The 20,421-nt window shown below is 36.0% G+C and overlaps 1 protein-coding gene and 1 pseudogene across 1 annotated transcript; both read left to right on the top strand.

Moving 5' to 3' along the window:
- The first annotated feature begins 4,815 nt into the window (after window positions 1-4,815).
- On the top strand, window positions 4,816-19,556 carry CD164 (CD164 molecule). The gene is made up of 6 exons (XM_016160218.2): window positions 4,816-5,126; window positions 7,865-7,957; window positions 9,852-9,923; window positions 11,389-11,424; window positions 15,499-15,543; window positions 17,017-19,556. Exons 1-6 carry the CDS (start codon window positions 4,937-4,939, stop codon window positions 17,181-17,183), a joined length of 603 nt encoding a protein of 200 aa, XP_016015704.2. The 5' UTR covers window positions 4,816-4,936; the 3' UTR covers window positions 17,184-19,556.
- Window positions 12,791-12,909, top strand: LOC118606528 (annotated as a pseudogene).
- Window positions 19,557-20,421: the final 865 nt, after the last annotated feature.

Here is a 20,421-nt window from a genome sequence, read left to right as displayed (position 1 = left end):
GAGCCAGACAGCCTGGGTTTGAATCCTCCTGGCTTTGTCATTCTCTAGCTGCATGAAATCTGGCAAGAACTTCACTGAGCTGCTTTATCCTCAAAACAGTAGTACCTAAGACATAGAGTAGTTGTGAGCATTCAAGGAATCAATACTTTATATATATATAAGACCTACCTAGGATAGGAGCTGTTATACTGTAAGTGCTCAATAAATTACCAGTGTATAACCTTCAGAGTGTTGCCTAGGAGCTTGTATTTTTAAAAGCTCCTCAATGACTCTGATTAACAGGCAGATTTGGAAAACACTGAAGAGGAACTACCTCCTCCTCTTCTATTCTTGCGTTTCAGCCAGCCTGAGTATTCAGGCTTTTTGTATGAAACCTCCAGATCTGTTCTCTGGGCCTTCAGATGAGTTCCTCTGGTCACACTGGTGGTATCTCAAAGTAGGGCAGGGGACTGGGCTTATCACAGGGACTCACCACATTACGAAACATGCAATGAATGAAACTGATTCTTTGCAGAGATCCTGATTAAAGCAAATTACAAGCAATAGTCACGTAATAACAAGCAGTAGAGCAATTCTTACTGGCAATGAATCTGTGTATTAAGATATGGAGCATTTTATGGGAAAGAACTAGGATATTTACATGGGTTCAAGAAACTCAGTTCAGCTCCCTTTATTTTTCAGTTTAGCTGCAATATAAAGGTAGAACGCTGCAAACTTTCTAAAAGATGGCAAGTTCATGGTCCCTTTGTTCCCTCTCACTTTCCACTTTTAGGCTGTGTAGAAACCATAGATCTGTATAGGCAGTGGCTTTTATTACCCCCATTTAAAGGTACACATATTGATACTTCTGTATCAGAATGTATTCTGTATTGGAAAGATTTGTATATTTAAACATGTTTGTAGAAACTGATTATTAAAAAGGACTCAAAAGCTTATCCCAAGTAACTCTAAATATAAGATTGATGTAACCAAATTAAAAGACTTTAATTTGATTAAACAAAGAATTCTAGACTTTTCCACATCTATGAATGGTAAAGGTATTATGACGATTTACACAATATGTTAGTTATGTGACCTTGTCCTAATTGTTGATATGGGAAAGTCAAGTACATACATTATATTTTATACTAAGCATGTTAATGACGGGAGTGTGGTATCTAGACATTTTTCTTATTTTGAGAGATTTGTGATAAACATTTAAAATTCTATCTAAAGAATGTGTTTGTCCCAACTGCAAATGGTGCCAATTATTTGTTAATGAATGGTCTGGCAAACCTCAGGATTCCATTCTCTGAGTTTTTATACTTTACACATATTTTAAATTAGGTATGTTGGTTTTAGTCCCAGCTGTCTAGCAATGGCATTCAAATCATTTAACCTTTTACTTATTTGTAAAAGGAATAGAGAAGTAAAGAGGTTGTTAGCTTCCTTCTGGCTCTAATAACTTTAGTGATTCTCTGAGTAAATTTATAAAATCAATAACAATACTATTATTTGCTTTGGGGCCTCAATTTCATTAGTAAAATGGGGATATATCTACCTCATAGTGGTTTGGGGATTAATTGAGATAATATGTGAAGACACTTCTCATGATGCTTGACACATGGCAGATATTCAATAAAAATTAATTTTCCTTCTGAAATAACCCACAAAAACCATTCAAGCTGCTACTGACAGAATATCATCATCATCCTCATCATAATCTCAGGAAACATCAAGTCCCTGTTAGGCTCAGTATTAACTATTCTCATGCAAGCATATTAATTTTCAATTGAATTCATCCTCAAAATTAAAATTTATCTCTATATATCTTGTGATACTCTCTCCCTTATGGAAACTCATTTTTTAAACTAGTACTATATCGATTATACTATCCACGCCTTTCCCAAAATAGAATCATAACTTAAAACAGACAAATCTAGTCAGTCCATATCTCAAATAATTTTATACATCATACAAAATATTTGTAGCAAACTCAATAGTAAAATACACAACATAAGTGTCAAAGTTTGGTATTCAGTAGGGGGCTTTGAAAATGTGATGAATCATTGTTTGTTTGTTTGTTTGTTTTCCTTCAATGTGCATCAGAAATTCTTGAGCCTCTCAAAATACAGAGTCCTGGGACCTGCCCCAGTTTCTGATTCAGTGGGTCTAGAGTGGGCAGAAGAATTTGCATTTTTAATATGTCCCAGGTTTGCTGATGCTGCTGGTCTGGAGACCATATTTTAAGAACCACTAGGATATATTAAAGACATAGACCTATATGAGAGACTTCCCACGTGGTTCCTATGTTCAGCCAAGGTTGTGAACAACTGATCTAAAATGTAATGTTTGCCTCTGAAACCCTGGAACAGTTATCAAAAATATACATGGTCAAAGTGGAGTACCTCCTAAGGAGAGTAGCTTTAGTAATTTTATCAATCCTAATCACAGTGTTAATAGTCAGAATCTGAATATACAGTTTTAGCTCACTATTAATTTTTGATTTATTACAATCTTTTGTTGAAACATTTAAATATTATATGAGATTTAATACATCTTGTTAAAACTATATTATAGATGCCAGTCCTTGCTCTGGAATGGTGAAAATAACTTTGGAAGTCTAACTTGATCTAGCTCAACAGATGCCATGTAAAATAAAATAAGCTAATGCTTCTCAAGTCAACATAATAGAATGAAATGTCCCCTTATAAGGACTAACAAAAATCTAAGGACTAGAGTTGAACACCTAAGTGACAAAGTGTGAAACAATGGCCTTAACAGTAGGGTGTTCATCCTAGGGCATAAACAAGATAATCCACTGGCATGTGGGAAGAAAACAATTATTATATTTTTAACCTTCTAAAAAAGTAGGCTGGTGCCTACATTTGGTCTGGGTGTCAGGTGGTCATGTGCCAAATAAACACTGTGTGAGAGAGCTCCTGAGAGAAGAGCAGCCGGTTCACTGTTTGAAGGCTGATGATGGGACCTCACTTATTTACTTGGCTGCACTCTCATGCCTCCGGCCATAGGTTGAATCGGTCAAAGATCATTTGTTTACATTTGAACAAATCTCCAACTAGTGTAGTCAATGTAACAAACGTCCATAGCCATTAGGGTACAGAAGGACCCCAATGATTAGAATCTGGGGAGTTAAAAATGCTTTCAAATTTAGGCAAAAAAGGTGAAGCACTGATGAGAAAAATTCTGAGATGTCCTGAATTAAATTACAGCAGGCCTGAGGGTGAAAGAGACATGGGAAATTAATCAGTTAACAATAGGTCAAAATCCACAAAGGACTGTTCACATTCCTGAAGAAATGTTGAAATTTTGAATCAACTTCCAGTTGGCTTCCTGCTTATGCATGAACTTTCCAGATAGTTGCCCACAACCAACAAATACTTCTTCCTATTGACTGTTCACCTATCCTAGAACTTTCTTGACTTAATCTTGTCCTGACACCACTCGCCCCTATCCATAGCCAATGTAAATTCTCTCAAAACCTCCTGTATCTTTCTGCTCCAAAATTGTGTAAAAGAGCCACTGTCACCCCCATGATGGTGGACATATTTGTCTTCTCCATCAAGCCCTGCTCCTGATGGCTCATCTGTATCTCAGGACCCAGTCCTTTTTCTGGTTAGTATATGGCTCAGCAAATCCTTTCAGGACAATTTTCAGCCTCAAACTTGTTTAACAGCACTTATGCAGTCATCTTTTTTGGTGTTTTCATAGTAAAGAAGATCTCACAAAAATAATTACTGTGCGTGTTATTTTAGATGTGCATAATTAAAATTACATGATAAATACAAATAGCTGAAAACACATTGAATACTTAGCTTTTATAATCTAAGTTTTACTATTTGATGTAACTATGGCTGCACTTGTGAATATTTCTGTGAGACTGGGCATCAGATGGCGCTCACCCTTACTAAAAGCCTGAGCAGTTACAGAACATTAGTAGGCATTTGGAAATCAAGCCCGGACACCAAGCAATCAGTGTTTTGGTCAATTCAGTTTTCTGAATGTTTCTTCACCTGTAAAGTGGGGGTGGGAACTGACCAGATGGATTTCCAACTCAGGTCACCTTTGATTCTATGATTATAGTGATGGCATTGACTGAGTGCTGCTATCGCTGATGAAATAGCAGGAAATTCGGAAAAGTCAGGCTAGGAAAGCGTGACGGAGGTAGACGGTGTGTAGGTGAGGATGGAAGGCAAGAGACTGCTTTCGGTGTTTCAGCGGCTCTCAGTACGTGCACCGCGTAGCAGAAACACCTTAACCACGTGGTGTCTCCCTTTCCCTGGAGAGTCCCAACACCCGGTTACTTCCAGCAAAAACGATTTTCAAGATAAAAAGCGCGGGTCCTATTATGGGCATATGCAACACCTTGGGAATGCGGAAGCACGGCACAAATTTAACTCTTGGCCCAGGTTCTAACTGCACAGCGTGGAAACAACTTCCGTCCGGGGGGAACTTGGGTCTGGCAGGCCCCGCCCTCAGGTCACGTGGGGCGGCAGAATTACCGTCTCACTAGTCGCTCTGGGGGACGCCGCGCGCCGCGTCATGTAGGTTGTTTCATGCAAGCCAGGTGGGAGCGTTCCTTATTGCAGGACCAAGAAGAGCCAGAATGCGTCCCGTGTGGGAATCTGAGGGAAAATAAAATAGTTTCCTGTGTTTTGCCAGTTTCTTCACTATACAACAGTCACTTTGAGGGACAGCCTCCCTCGGTTTCCTCTCAATACCTCTTTCCCCCTCCCGCAGGATTCCAGTTGGTATCGTCCACGCCCCGCCTCCGCTCCACGGCGCCCCCTCGAGCCCCGCAGGGGTCCCTCACGTGACCCCAGCGCACTCCCGCGTCGGGAAGAGCGGAGTTTTGGAGGCGGTTCCACGGGTTAGAGAGGGACAGGCCGGTGTTGTGCGCCGCAGCTCTCGCCGAAACACCAGCGCTGAATTCGAGATGTCGGGGCTCTCTCGCCTGCTGCTTTGGGCCGCTGCATGCCTGGCCGCGCTCTGTGTGGTGACCGCAGCTGACGGCTCTACCACCCCTGTCGCGAACACCACCTTGTCCCCGAACACGACTTCGGCGCCCACCAACAAGACAGAAGAGTCGCCGTCGACGGTCCTGCCGGTCACCACTCTAGCACCAGGTGGGCGCTGGCCCAACCGGCTTTCTGCGCTCGCTCGCCGCCTGCCCGGCGGAGCTGCCCTCCCTGCCCGTGGTGCGCTGGGGGTCAGGGCGGGCCGCCCTCCGGAAAAATGGCGGCGGGTCCGAGTCCAGCCGCGCCGGGAGCGAGGTGGCCGCGGTGGGGGTGCGCGCTGGTGGGAAGGGGCGGCCGAGTTTCGGTGGCCGTTAGCCTATTTTTATCCCCATACTGTCTCTTTCAAAAGTGCTTTTATAAAAGTGCCTCGTAATCCCTAGCCTCACCGTAGGCTCGAAAGAGGGGACGTGGCTTCCTTCCGTGGCGGCGGTAGTGGGGTCGATTATGGGGCGAGGAGACGCGTCTCCAAAAGTTGGCAGTGAGACTAAACTCCCTCTCCCTGGGATTAGTCTAGTCGTTTGTCCACCCAGGTACTCCGGAGAGAGGCTTCTCCGGAAGTTGGCGAAAGAGAGAAAGGGAAACTGAAGACAGTATTCCCTGGCGTCTTAGACTTGGGTCTGACAAAATAAGTCATCTGAGATTTAATTACGTTAATTTTGCAGATATGGGATATATCTGAGGTTTGAGCGTTTAGTTGAAACTTTACATTACATATAATGTACAAAGGACAGAAAGTGTTCATTTGTGTACCCAGTGCTTCGCACATGTCTCTTAGTATTTTATATTTTAAGCAAACTAGAAGGTGGTGAAACCTAGGAAATGCATAGAAAGTGACTGTCGCGACCGTATGTTTAGTAGATTGTGAAGCGGGGATTGGAACTCAGATCAGTCGATTTTCTAGAACCGGATCAGGAGCACATCTTTTGTTAAGCTCCGCAGTCATCTGGTTGAGGCATACGCTAAATCTTAAAGAATTGGCAATGTCGTGACAATATTAAAAAGAAGGGAGGATAAGTTTGAGATAATAAGGTGAAGAAACTTGCAGTATGTGATTGGTTATTCTAGTTAAGTAACCAGTCATCGTGACAAAATTGCTGTGTTTCACTTTGGCATTTTTTTTCACTCTAATATTGTTTTATAATGTCTTTCCTAGTTTTTGTATTTTATAAAAGTTTAATAAAATACATAATAAACAATGTTATTTGTTAGATTCAGAAAAATATAATGGTAATATTCAAAAATTTTAAATAAAGGGAAATTGCAGTACAGTACTGGAAATTCTAACCTGCGCTATTTTTACGATAGAGCAGAATATGTATTGTCGCCTGCTTATTTAGCAGTTCCTCTCAGAATTGTAGTTTTGTCGTGTGTATGTTTTTTAAGAAGCTTGTGTAATTTAAATGCATGTGAAGGAAATGATTTAAGTAGTAGTTTGATAAGCTGAAAGGTAGCAGATTTAGTTCATTGTAAATGTCATTCACCATGCTATCCAAACATTCATCATCAAGCCCAAAATATTTTAAACAACTAGCGTTTTTCATCTCTGTATAAACCCCAGAACTTATTTCTACTTTGCGACCCCTTCCACTTTCTGCCAAGGTACCATATATGTCCCAGTCTCTGATTAATGATAAAGTATTGAAGTGAAATGCTTCTGTTTAGAACTATTTTTTTTTTAAGTACAGAGAAAGCGAAATGAAAATGTTTTTTTGGAGGTATCTAGCTTCTAGGAAAATGGATAGAGCCCAATTCTATAGTCCATGTGTTTTTCCAGACATTTATTTGTAATTAGCCTATTTTGAAGTGTATTTCTGGACCATTTGGCTTAAATTATTGAGAAAAGACTTTGCTAACTTGTTAAATTATGTCTACATGAATGTAGCCCCCTCCAGATAGTTGTTCCTTACTCTCCAGCCGTGGAGGAACCCTGGAAAGAGTAGATCATTTATGAATTATGAATCTTGGAGGGCTTTTCAAAATGGGCATCATGGGAGCTTGGGTTCAACCTGTAGTACATATTTATTGCTATTAAAAATTTCAGTGTCTCATCTGATGTTTTGGGGCAGTGATTTCCCTGTGTGTATTGATGGCTTTATAACAGTCTTTTTTCCCAATATTTTTATTTTTTAAGGAAGGATGCTTTCAAAATGCCTTCAGAAAAAAGTGGGGGCGGGGGAGGGGGACGTTGTTCAGATAGGTGTCATGAAGTAGTAAGCATTCCCATTAGCTGTGTTTGTTTTCTTTTTCTTGAGTTGACTTCTGGCTTCTAAGTCATTTTAAAAAATTGGAATTTCTTAGTTTACAAAGTTTTTTTGCGTGTGCGGTTAAAAAAATCAAATGAAAATTACCTTCTTGACTAAATTTTAAGTGTATATTACAGTATTAACTATAAGCACATCTAGAACTTTTTTTTTATTTTGCATGAAACTTCATACTCATTAAACAGCAGTTCTTCATTTCCCTGCCCCCCCAGCCCCTGGCAACCACCATTCTACTTTCTGATTCTGAGTTTGACTCTTTTAGATAACTTCATATAGGTGGAGTTATGCAATATTTATCCTGTGACTGGCTGATTTCCCTTAGCATAATGCCTTTAAAGACAATCCATGTTGTAGCTTATTATAGGATTTCCCCTTTTTAAAGGCTAAATAATATTCTGTTGTATATGTATAACACTTGTTCTTTACCCATTCCTCTGTTGATAAGCTATAATAAAGTTTTACCACTTCTCTGAATTAGTAAGGTGGTACTGTATATAATGCTTACTGTCGTTTAAAAAGGATAAGTAATATAAATTCAAAATCAGATGCCAGTAATTAACTGACTGCATACATCCCACCCTCTAGATACCTGTGAAGGCCGCAACAGTTGTGTTTCCTGTGTTAATGCTAGCACTGCTATCGATAATGCTGTCTGCTTTTGGATGGAATGTAAAGAAGGTAAGAGATTTAGGATTGTTTTAATTCGACAATGCAGCACTTTAGTATAACATTTTAAAATATGCTACAGGGTATTGAACATTTGAAAATTATGTAGAACATTTAGAATAGTATATATTATTCATTTTGCAAATCAGATACTTTAAAGTGCCAATTGCTTAACCCTTTCCCCTAAAATCTCTTCTTGTCTTCCATTTCCCCCTCCTTTTAATTCCTTAGACTTGATAATTAAGGCTCAATAGTTTTAAAATAAGAGATTTTAGACCTTTGTAAGATACTAATTTTAGCTGTGAAAGAAAATTGTAAAATTTCCCCTGAAAATTGCCCCCCAGAAAAATGTTTGAGACATTTATCCTCAATATGTCCTGCTAGATATATTATAGAGACCTTATGAAACTCTTGGATATTTAGATGTGGGAGAAGAATAAGGAAGGAATAGAGTTGATTCCTGTGCTTTCGTTGTTTTAAAGTTACCTTTAATTTGAGGGATAAAGAGTTAGATAGAGATACTTTGAAATTCCAGTAAGGTTTTTGCTAGAACCATGGGATTACAGCATAAATTATTATGCTTTCTTAATGTAAAGTAGTTGAATTTTTTTCTTATAAGTAAAATAATCTATCATTTTTTATATAAAGAAGCCAAAGCTACATGTTGTGCTTCTTTATTCTTCATCGAAAATTTTGAGTTCTGGAAATTATATCACTAGTAAAATTTAAAAATCTTTTAAAATTAAGGTATTGGCTTAATTTGGCTTAAATTCACTTTTATTGTATAAGAGTCACTTTTCTTAGATCATAAAATGGAATTTAAAATTGTACCATGTATGGCAGAGTTGACAAGTTTTGGAGATTGAATGTCCTACTGTAGTATTTTGGGGAAAGCTCTCCATACTCTTGCTCTAAGTCTGTCCGTCCAGGAAATCAATTTTAGCCTGTTTCCCTTTTGCCTCAAGAATACTCGCCAGCAGCGCTGTGGCTACAAAGTTTACCCTGAAATAACTCACAGATTGCAGTACTAACTTTACCCCCAAAGTTTACCATAAAATATCTTGCTTATATTTTTCCATCACTCTAGTATATCAATAGTCTTTGGAAATGAATGACACCATTCTATTTCTAGCATTGTGTTTTTAGTAGTGGTATTTCCATTTATGAAATACAGTAATTCTCGACCGCTGAAAATGTCAAATCCTAGAAAACATAGCATTCCTATACATGATGTTAATGTTGTTCTCGAATGGCTGTTAGCCGAAGATTCATTTGATGAATTCGATTTATGTGTACATTTCTAATATATTAGGATTAGAGACAAGTTCTGTTTAGAAATAACTCCAAGAACAGTTTTTATATACTATTTTCACTTTGAAAACCTGTCACATTTGCTTGAGCCTCAAAGAGCATGTTTATGTAAAATTAAATTAATGCTGGCAGCAAGCTGCACTTTTTTTCCTAAACTGGAAATGGGTTAGAAAATGTAGAAGACTATTGATGATACCTGGAACAGAGGACTTACTGCTGCCATTAGGGCATCTCCCCTGTTTACTAAGCCTTTATGGGGCCCTGACCACTTTCTTGAATCAGCCCTGTTAAGGATTCTAGCAGTCTTCCTTGTACAGTTGTCATACCACAATTCTGAGCTCTTGAGTGTTTCTGATTTATCTGTTCAGTATGTTCATGTGGATTTTAAAAGGATAGTATTTGGAGAGATTCTGTGTAATATTTCTAAAACAATGGGAAAAAGGATAACAGTATTTTATTGGTCTGTGGACAGACTTATATAGTATATATGCGTGAGTTTGATTTTTGGAAGCAATTATGGATCTTAGTAACAAAGTCAAAGATAATATAAGTGAGTGATTGGTGCTGTTTATCTTTTTTAATTTTTCCATCACAGATAAAAACTACTGTTCACATAATTCAACAATTAGTGGTTGCCAAGTAGTGAACCGCACAGATTTCTGTTCTGGTAAGTATTCACATTGGCTGTTGGGGAAAGTGGCCACAAAGAGGTGAGGGAGATCATTGCTTATGGAGGCCTTATTTCAGTCAGTCTGGTTTGAGACATTGCCATCATTCTAATCGTTTTATAAATTTGAATATGAATAGCATATTTATATCTTTTGCTGAAAGGACAGTGTTTTGAAACTTGGTTTAGTGATCTGGCTATACTGTGGAATGCTATAAATACATATGCTTCCTTCTCCACTTTTTTCCCTACTCCTCCAGAAACTCGTAGTTTAGATCCTTTCTTTCTTTGCATTTCATAGGCCTGGACAGCCTTGTTCTGGCACTTTCTTGGTTTTGGTACTGGTGATTGTCACAGTCTTCAGCATAATTTGTGCTATGGTTAAATGAATCTCCTCTGTATTCATCCATTTCCTGTGCTTTAATTTGTGGAACTTGATTACTCTTTAACTTTTACTTTACTCTTTGCCCAGGAAATAAACTCCCCAGATGAAACAGATGACTTTTTTTTTTTTTTTTTAAACAAGACTATCATTCAATAAGAAAGTCAAACTCCTAATTCGGTACATGGATGATAATTAAATACAGCAAAAGGTTTTTCTGGAGAGTGTCAGTAACCTTGAAAGACTACCTATAACTTGAATTTTGGTGGGCATTTCTCCATCCCAACCTGAACTTTATAACTGAGAATTTCATTAGTATGAGATCAGTTAACACCGTCTGCAGAGTGCATAACATGGTTTAGATGGTAAATGAACAAACATTTGAATAGTTATTTTAATGTGTGCTGGAAAATACTAATAACTATATCCTATCTGATTTCATAATAGTGCTTAGAAACAAAAATAAAACATTTTAAGAAACATTAAAGAAATACTGAACAAGTAATTCTACATTGATGATGTATTAGAATTAGTTTTGACTATGAAGGATGTAAAACTTCAGGTTACAATGGATTAAAAAATGGATTTATTTTGCTTTCATGTAAAGGAAGTCTGGAGGGCTATAGTAAGAGCTCTACCACCATTAGGAACCCAGGCGCCTAGGTTTTTACTGTTGTTCCTCAAAAATGCCTTTGACCTTACCCTCCAAGGAGAGTTCTCATGTTTTAACCATCTAATTGGTTTTCCTGTCAGCAGGAAAAGGAAGAAAAAGAAGCCCATATCCACCTTATATATGCTTCTTAGAAGTTACACATGGCTACCTATCTGCCAGGAGAGGCCAAGAAATGTTTTGCTGGGATGAGGAATGTGTCATTGAAAATTGGTGCTTTTATTTGTCAAGAAGGATAGACCAGTATTGGGTCAGAGCAATTGTCAGTTTCCTTCACAAGTGGTACTAAAATGTAAAAATTGTTAAGTGGCACTCAAATGACTGCCAATAGGAATAACGCATAGGAAACAGTGTTACAGGTTGTGATGTTTTAGACAGCTTTGACTTAATATATGTGTTTGTTTTTTAAATAGCGCCCACTGCTGCTCCATTGCCAACCAATTCTACAGGTAATAGAAAATAATTGACTTTTCCTTCTCTTCCTCCTTTCAGAAATTTTAAACTCTCTCGATAAGCTTAAAATTACATTTTAGTAATTAAATATCTAAAAGTTGTTAGTATAATTTTAAAAATTAGTGGGCATATTTAGTCTTGGGTCACAGTAATTACTTTATGTGTACTGTTTGTGACAGCGACACAGAGCTTTGGTGTTTTGTGTTCATTGAATCTGAGTGGATTTGCTGTAGCTTTTGTACATTGAGTTTGAAAACTGCTTTTTGTAGATTTTGTGGGAACCTCCGGAAATATAAAAGCCTAAAAGGAAATTAAAATTCGATATAATTCCTATCACCTAGAAGTACACCAAAATGTTTTAAGTGATTGTTTTTCTAGTCTTTTATATGTGTATATCTGAATAAATAAACTTATAAAATCGGACAATATGTACCCTTTTACTGCAAGAATTGTTGTATACACTTTATGCATCCTGCTCTTGATCGAATAGTTAGGTTGGAACATCTTATAGGGGAATATTTTCTGTCATTTCTGATAGGATTGATTCAAACAGCGTTATTCCTAAGTCAGAGCATATGATTATTTTAAGACTGAACACTGATTGCTTTCCAAAAAGATATGTTTTTCATTCCTATCAACAAGTTGAAAGTTTTCACCATACTTTAAATAGCATTAGATAATATCTCCTTTTAACAGTCTACCAATTTGATAGGGGAAGTAAATAATTAAAAAAAAAAAATTACTCCAGTACAAGTACTAGGCCAGATGATAGGGCTATAGAAATAGAAGTAAGACAGCATTTTGCCTATTGGTAACTGTGAAAGAGGTAAGTAAGCATAGTATGTTACAGGATTTGTAGGAAGGTGTGTGTATTGACTAGCATGGCATATGTGGTGACAACTCCCTGAAGATGTTGACTGAAGCTTGAAATTACCCTGGTAAGATATGACAAAAGTTTCCCAAGCGGAACAGGGTGGTCAACACTTGGGAAGGGTATAATGAGGTCAAGGAATTGGATTTGATATGTCCAGTACAGTGTGAGGAAGAATGAAGCTGGCCAATCAACAAATCAAGGGCTAGATTAGAAAGTCCCTTTGTGTATGCCTTGCTCTCTTGGATTGAGGTATGTAGGTCATGTGATGAGACTTGCATTTTAATAAAATGACTTATTCTGATTAGGTAGAAAGGAGTTTGGAAGGAGACAAGTGAACACAGGGATGTTAGATAATCTGTAACAGTGATTCTCGATGACTAATAGAGGAAAAGTTCCAGACTAATGCAAATAGACGTAGGAAATAGAAGGCATAGGACTTCATGATTGAGGTGATGGGGAGAGCTCTTAGCTAAAAGTACAGATAGATTGTCTACGACCATGCCATTCTGAATAAGCCCAATCCCATTTGATCTTGGAAGCTAAGCAGGGTCGGACCTGGTTAGCACTTGGATGGGAGACCACCTAGGAAGACCAGGTGCTGTAGGCATAAAAAATAAAAAATAAGGGATTGTAAGCTAATAAGGTCCTTGTAGTCGGTGAGGTCAACCAAGGGTTGCCTCGCCTAAATAAATTAATTTAAAAAAAAAAAGTACAGATAGGTTAATCATTGTAGGCAGTAGTGCAGTCCACTGGAGCAGCTTTTAGAGGGGAGTATAGGGCCTGAGGACCCTTTGGAACAATAATGTCTAAGGGGTAGGAAGAGGACTGGAGAGGAAACTGAGAAGGGATGGGCAGAGAAGTAAGAAAGCTAGGAGAAGTGTTGTCTGAGAAACTGCATATGTGTTTTAGGTGTAGTTTTTCAGAGGAAGTGCTGTAACAAGGACAACTCATTTTGAAAGACTTCGGCAGTGGTGAGCTAGCTTGTACCAGCTTTTGCTAGCCAGTTGTACACAGCTGTTTCCAGGTGTGCATGTTCAGTGATACCATGTTGGTAGTTTGAATTAAGGCTATAGTGGAAATATTTATGCCACGGAATTCTGTAAATGCTACAAAACTAACTTTGGAGAGCACACGGTGTGCTCATAAACCTTTAGTACCCATTAGAAGTCATCGATTAGTAGGAGGGTATTAAAGTAGATGAAAGTAGAAATATTGAGAGAAAATGAATGTCCAGAATGTGTTATGTGAACATAAAGGGATAGTAGAGAGGGAAATGATCTCCCCCAAACCATTATGGGTCCACTTTTAATTTCTTCCCCATGAGTCTTGACGTGTTTGTCCTGCTTGGTCCTCACTTTTGTTTTCCTGTGAACTACCATGAGTCTCCTTTTGTTTTCTCTCTCTTTGGTTCATTAAAGTGGAAGAAAGCCAGGGCTTGCTTGCTGAAAATGCATCAATTGAGTGGCAGTTAATGGTTGAAAAACCTTTATATGGTCTCTTTCCATGGCTACTGCTGAAGAGAGCAATTGAGAAATTAAGGGACTATTAAAGAAACAGAACAAAGAAAATTTCTTCTATGTAGAAAAGTGTTCAGTGGGTTAATTATAAGTCTTCTACCAGTACCAGTAATATAAACATAGATATTAATATTTATAAATATCTTAGAATGACTACATTATGTCAAACAAGTGGAAAATGCCTATGATATAGTGGAAAATAAGTATTAAATAGTTCTGGTACAATATTTTTGGTTTATATACCTAGAAAAATGGCTGGCAGGAAGAAACATGTTACTCAGAGTGATAGGATTACTTAAATGTCTTTACTATATTTTATGAATTTTCTGTCACTAATAGCAGCTTTTACAATTTGAATTTTTTTTTTAAATGAAAGGAACATACGGTAGGTCAGTGGAAGTACATTTTCTTAGTGCCCAGTTTTGAAAATTTGTTAATGTAAAATACTTCGCTGAAAAGTAAAAGTGTATACATGTTTTGCCTATTTACAAAAAAGAATTAGTTACCATGTTCAGAGGGTGGTTAATGAGAATCAAATAGCATTTGCTAATTTCTTCCCTTAACATTGTCATACAATATTAATAATAGTGTAAGATTGAAAAAGAATTTGGTATGTATGTAGTTTATAAACTCTTTTTTTGTGGTTATACATGTCTAAGCAACAAAAACTTCAAAAGGATATAAGTGTTAAAATAATCATACCCTCTAAACTGGGAATTATGTATAGGAATCAGTCCTATCAGACTGATGAGATCAGATATTTTTCTGTAAGATGTTCATAGCATGGAGAAATGAGAGGTGACCTAATTGTACAGCCAAGAGCGGGATGGGTAAATGTGCACAGCAGTGAGAAAGAAAAGGATACAAATGTATGAAAATATCCTTCAGTGTTATTAACATATTGTAACATATCCATCAGTAGTGTTGATATAACAGGAGTCTTAATATATAGTGCTTTTGTTCCTAAAATGTTGTATTCACTCTAACCTTCCCAAGAATACACATTTCATTATAGGCATCATTAGATAATTGGGCTCATGTAGGAAAGTACACTAGAGCTTATCCTTGGGCTCTTCTAATCTAAATTGGAGGAACCATGGCCCCAGGACACCTGTTCTTATAAAATTTTATTGAAACCAACCATGCCCATTCGTTGCATGTTGTTTTTGGCTGCCTTTGCACTGCACAGTGCACAAAACCTAAAATATTTACTTTCTACTCCTTTAAGAAAAGTTTTGCCAATCCCCTGAAATAATGAAGATAAGAAATTTTGATACCTACATAAAAAATACTGAGTTGCACTTGTTTTTTACCTTGACTTTTTAAGTTTTGTCTTAGAAGCAGTATATTATAAAGAACCTGTAGTTCCCTCACCTAAACACTAATTCGTGCCCTTCTGTGTGTCTTTACAAACTTTATACAGATGTATACGTAGATTTTACACATAGATGTTAACATAGATCTAATATCATGATTGCTTAACATTTTCAAATACATTTTTAAAAGCTGGTATTGTGAATGTGTAGATATGTTAGTGAACCAGTAACTGAAATTTGGCCTTTATTCTCTAAAAAATTGAAAGCATGTTGAAATTGGTGGCATTATTTTAAAAAGATAGATGTTAGATAGTTGGGAAGTTCAGAAATTTAAGTTTTTAATGCATTTTCTTTACATTCCAGCTAAAACCACAACTATACCTTCCCCTTCTACAGCTCCTGCACCAGGTAATTGAGATTTTCTAACTTAACAGTGAGACAGGATATGTGTGCACCATTGTCTACTATTTCTGTCATTGTTTTCCAGTTTTATTCAGGAATGGTTATGAACTGAAACTTACATTAAGAGGACCAAGATAGTAGGCTATTAGAGCAATAATGGTAGGTTTGCTGAGAGTCCTCTTTTAGTTTTTTAATGTGTAATCACATTTGGCATGGTACGTTAGAATTAAGTGACAACATTCTGCCAAAACCCTTTTAGTACAACTTGTAGGTCAAATCTAATTTAACTTAAAAATTAAATACTGATTAGTCTTAGGGATTGATCGCGTGCTGTATTAGACCATGGTGATTTGAGTGAAGATAATAAATTTGAGTGAAGAAAATAAATCTTTTTTACTGAGAAATATCTAAAAAGCCAAGGTCACTACCAAATGTGCGCCTCAGCCATATTTCTTACCGTTTCTTAAATTCCTTTATAACTCTTGAAAGTACATGTGAAAATTAACTTTATATTATATGTTAATATATGTTATGCCTCAGGATCTTTTTATGTTTGCTTAATGTTAAAATACATTTAAAAATACAGCAGGTACACAGGTAGGAGCCCTTCTCTCTATCCATATTTAAAATACTGTTGCTTTGATTCTGATGAATCTTATAATTTTGATCCTTTTGGCTTCATTCTTATGCTACTTTTCTCAGTTTCAGTAAAGCCATTCTGTCTTCACAAGAAGTATGTAACAGTTGTAATTAATTTTAAAGCTGACCAACTTAATGTATAGAGTTACCAGAACCAGTATTAATTTGATAGTCTATTTAAGAAAAAAGTAAAATTTATTTTAAATATGCAGTTGCTTTTTATTGAAGTGGATGGTGCTCTACTTGAAATGTTTTACTCCTGGAAAAGGAATTTAAATTTTTGTGCTTTTTTCTCATGAGTTGGTAATATTTTCTCATAATCTAAAATCTGCAGAGTAAGATTAAAATACCTTTAATAACAAGTTCTTTTGCTTGTTGGAATTATAAATTGCAGATACTTAAGATTATCTTTGTAATTTGAAAAATTGCAACCAAATTTGCCTTATATATTTGGTAAAATTCAAAAATATGAATTTTCAACACAACTATTAATATTTATTCTAGTAATTAAATAAAAATTTATAGTCTGAAGTAATTGCAAATTTTAAAAGTGCTTCACATATTCCTAGGGCACAATTTATATACCAGGAGAGTCTTTTTCTGTTATTTTCATATTTGAAGTTGTATAGCAGCATTAACCATTTGACACCACTGGATGGAATGAAGAAAGGGATTGATCAATAATTGTCTTTTTCAATTAGGGATAAATTTTAGTTGTAAAGACTTGAGTCAAGAGGAAATACTTTATAGAATGTAACAGGGCAAAATAGAAGCTCTGACGTGTCTTGAAATCATGATAGGGGATCATGAGACTTACTGTTATTTCTTCTAACTCAACAGGTACAACTAATACCACTTTAACTCCAACTTCACAACCTATGCGAAAGTCTACCTTTGATGCAGCCAGTTTCATTGGAGGAATTGTCCTTGTCTTGGGTGTACAGGCTGTAATTTTCTTTCTCTATAAATTCTGCAAATCAAAAGAACGAAACTACCACACTCTGTAAACAGACCCATTAAATTAACAAGGACTGGTATATAACTCACTGAAACCAAAATATCATCTTAGAAGATATCCCACATGGAAGACGCTATTCCAGGATCTTTAAATTTTCAAAGGATACATATAGGATATTTTGGAGCATCATCCTTGAAGAAAAATCAGTTAATCATTTTGCTCAACAGGAGTATTTAAAATATTCTGCATGAATCCTTGTGGCTGTCTTCTTTTATTTTAAATGGCTGCTGCTCTGGGATTATGTTCTCTTTTCTTGACATGCCAAATGTAATTCTGTAAGTGATCGAAAATATTGTCCTGTGCAGACAACCTCACGACTCTTTTGGCAGTTTGAATTTAGTCATTGTAAAGCCTGAAAGCTGCATTTTCATCCTAACTCAGGATGTAGTTTAGTGACCAGAATTGAGAAGAATGTGCCAAATGAGCATCAATCAGGTAGAGTTTTGGCTATCATTTCAAAAGTGGAATAAATTTATAAATTTAGTATATTTAGAGTAAATTGTATCCTTAGAGTAAAATTTTGTGCTTGATAACAGTAATTTTTTCTACATTAGAAATAAGATGCCACAGAGGGAATTACATTCCAGATTTAAAGAAATGAATGGAAAGGATACAAACCATTAAAGTATAGCAAGTTATTGTTAATACTTGTAAAGCACCTTATATCATTGAGAAAATAAAGAACAGTGCCTTAAAAGACAGGCTCAAAGGTAGACTGTAACTTAAAATGTTTATGATTTGTTGTTTCACATTAAGGAAGGTAAAAGATTGGTCTGAGGATGTAACTGTTGATGTGAGCAGTAGTAAACCTGCTTTTAGATACCATGCTGTTAATATTTAATTGAAAACTTAACCTACTTTATTTCAGACCTGAGTAACTTAAGCTAAAGGTTGTTATACAAAGTTGAAAGCCTTCATATATTGAACTTCCCAACATTTTTCTTATGGCTATGAAGAAATACAGAGATAAAATTGATTTAATTATTTTTCCTCTGTACTTCAAAAAAGTATCCTAACTCTGTTATACCTCTAAAGGATTTCCACCAAGCTTTCTTGAAAAGTAATTTTCATGAGGCAGGAAGGAAATAAGTTCTTTTAGAATCATTTACTCTTTAAATGAGACAATCATTTTAGGTTTTAAGACAGCCGATGTGACTAGTGTAATTTGTGATTTCAGAGAATCTGAGGATTTTTGGTTGATGAGATTACTGTAGATTTTTAATGATGATTGTTTGCCCTGGATAAACAGATCCTCTCTCTTCTGTCCTTCTTAGTTTCACTTCCCATAGTATAATAAGCATGCATACTTTTTTTTGTTTAGTTTTCTTAGGAAGCATTAGTTTTTTTGGTTTTAGAGAGATACTTCTTCCTGCCTTTGATACATTGGATTAGTTCAGAGGCTAAAATTAGTTTAAAATGAGCTTTTTGCTTTTCTAGGTCATGAAAGTTTTTTTGTTTGTTTTAGTTTCTTTAGCCTATAGTGGCTGAGTTTAGTCCTTGGTTTTCAATATTTTATAGTAGGAAATAACAAGTTGCTTAGGTCCATTTCATAAGCCAAAATTCCTTTCATTAAGATAATTAAAGGTTCTTGAAGATTACTGTTTTTTGTTACTTGCTGATACAGCTAAAGTTTATTTTACTTGCACATTTGTACATACACCTAATGTTTTCAAGTGCCTTAATTGTTTAAAATCTCTAGCTTCAAAGGTTTTGGGGAAAAGGTAGGTTTACCTCACATTTTTGTGTTTTCATTAGTAGTAATATTCTAGGTACCTCACAAAAAATTTTATTATGGTGCCACGACCGTTAGTTTTTAGTGAGCGCTATAAGATACAAGATTCATTTGAAAGTATGCACAATTTCCATTCCTCTCAAAGTGGCAAAAATTAGCTACAAAGGCATAATTGACATTTACCTAGATACTGTGTCACATATTAATGTCAACACATACAGCAATTTTCATGGAAATGTAGCTGATGAAGCCTCTCATCTTCTGTAATTTTGAATACTGCTCTAACAACAAAATCACAATATAGGAAATTCATTAGATTTTGCAAGAAGAGCTCTTAAAACAGAGCTCATAGCCTCCCCTTCGCCTGCCTTCTTTAGCAATTTAGTATCTGGAGCCATTAATCATTTTTGGGTTTTTTTAATTCAGAAGGTTTATAGAAACCTTTTCAGGTTTTTCATCTGATTTGTTCATGCAGATGCAGTTATATCAAAATAATGTATTTTACCTTAAGATATTGCACAGGCAGACACTGCTGTATTTAGAAATTTCTTTTTCAGTTCATTAAAAACTGCAAAACCAATCTGTATCGTGTATAAAACTGATTTAAAATAAATCTACATGTTTATTGAATTAATCTGCGTTTTTTTATTAACCAAAATGTGTTTTTGCTTTTTGATTATTCACTTAATGATAGTGAATTTACCTTATCAGTCTGTGGATAGGTTGTCTACTCAATTTTTATTGCTCTCCAAAACCAGTAGATAGTAACTAAGGTATGTATTCTTCAGTGGAGAACAAAGCCTTAAAATAATGATAGTTTGAGGGAGGGCATTATATGTCTGTGTGTGACATGCAAGTTGATCTTTCACAAGTAAGTAGAAATCATTCACTTATGTTCTACCAAGTAACAAATTCATGAGACTACGTTTGTTATAAATCTGAAAGCTTGTTCGTTAATTGCTTTTTTAGTTCAGATTGCATGTGAAGTAAAATTGGGTTTCTGTTTAGAGGACTTGATAAAAATAGCTAGTACTAAGCCACATACTGGTATTTGTAACCTGGTACTTTTGGTCCATATTTTGGCCAAGATTATATTCTATATTAGATCACAGAAGTTGAACTAAGAAGAGAGAATACTCCTTTATAAGATTTAAAACCCAGAAGAGTGGACTTAATAATTTTGCTGTAGAAATTAACTTTTGGTTTCATGTTGGCTTTCTATATAGTCAAGTTTGGAAAATATAAAACTGTGCCAAGCTTGAAGACTTCCTAAAATGTTGCTAGAGACAAATTGTTTTGATGATAATGGAGTTCAGAATAGTTTTTTTAGATGATAAAAAGTCTATATACTTAATACATATGTGATTACCATTTCTTGTGCTCTCCTTTACTTTGCTACTGGTATTTACCTTCTGCCTAAAGAATGTCCTTTAACCTTTAACATTTCTAGTTATGATGGTACAGGTATCAGTATCTTTCAATGCATCTGCCTTTA

This window comes from Rousettus aegyptiacus, unplaced genomic scaffold (assembly GCF_014176215.1).
Source record: "Rousettus aegyptiacus isolate mRouAeg1 unplaced genomic scaffold, mRouAeg1.p scaffold_m13_p_1, whole genome shotgun sequence".
In the NCBI taxonomy this organism is placed as follows: Eukaryota; Metazoa; Chordata; class Mammalia; order Chiroptera; family Pteropodidae; genus Rousettus; species Rousettus aegyptiacus.
This window is presented reverse-complemented; position numbering and strand designations above follow the sequence as displayed.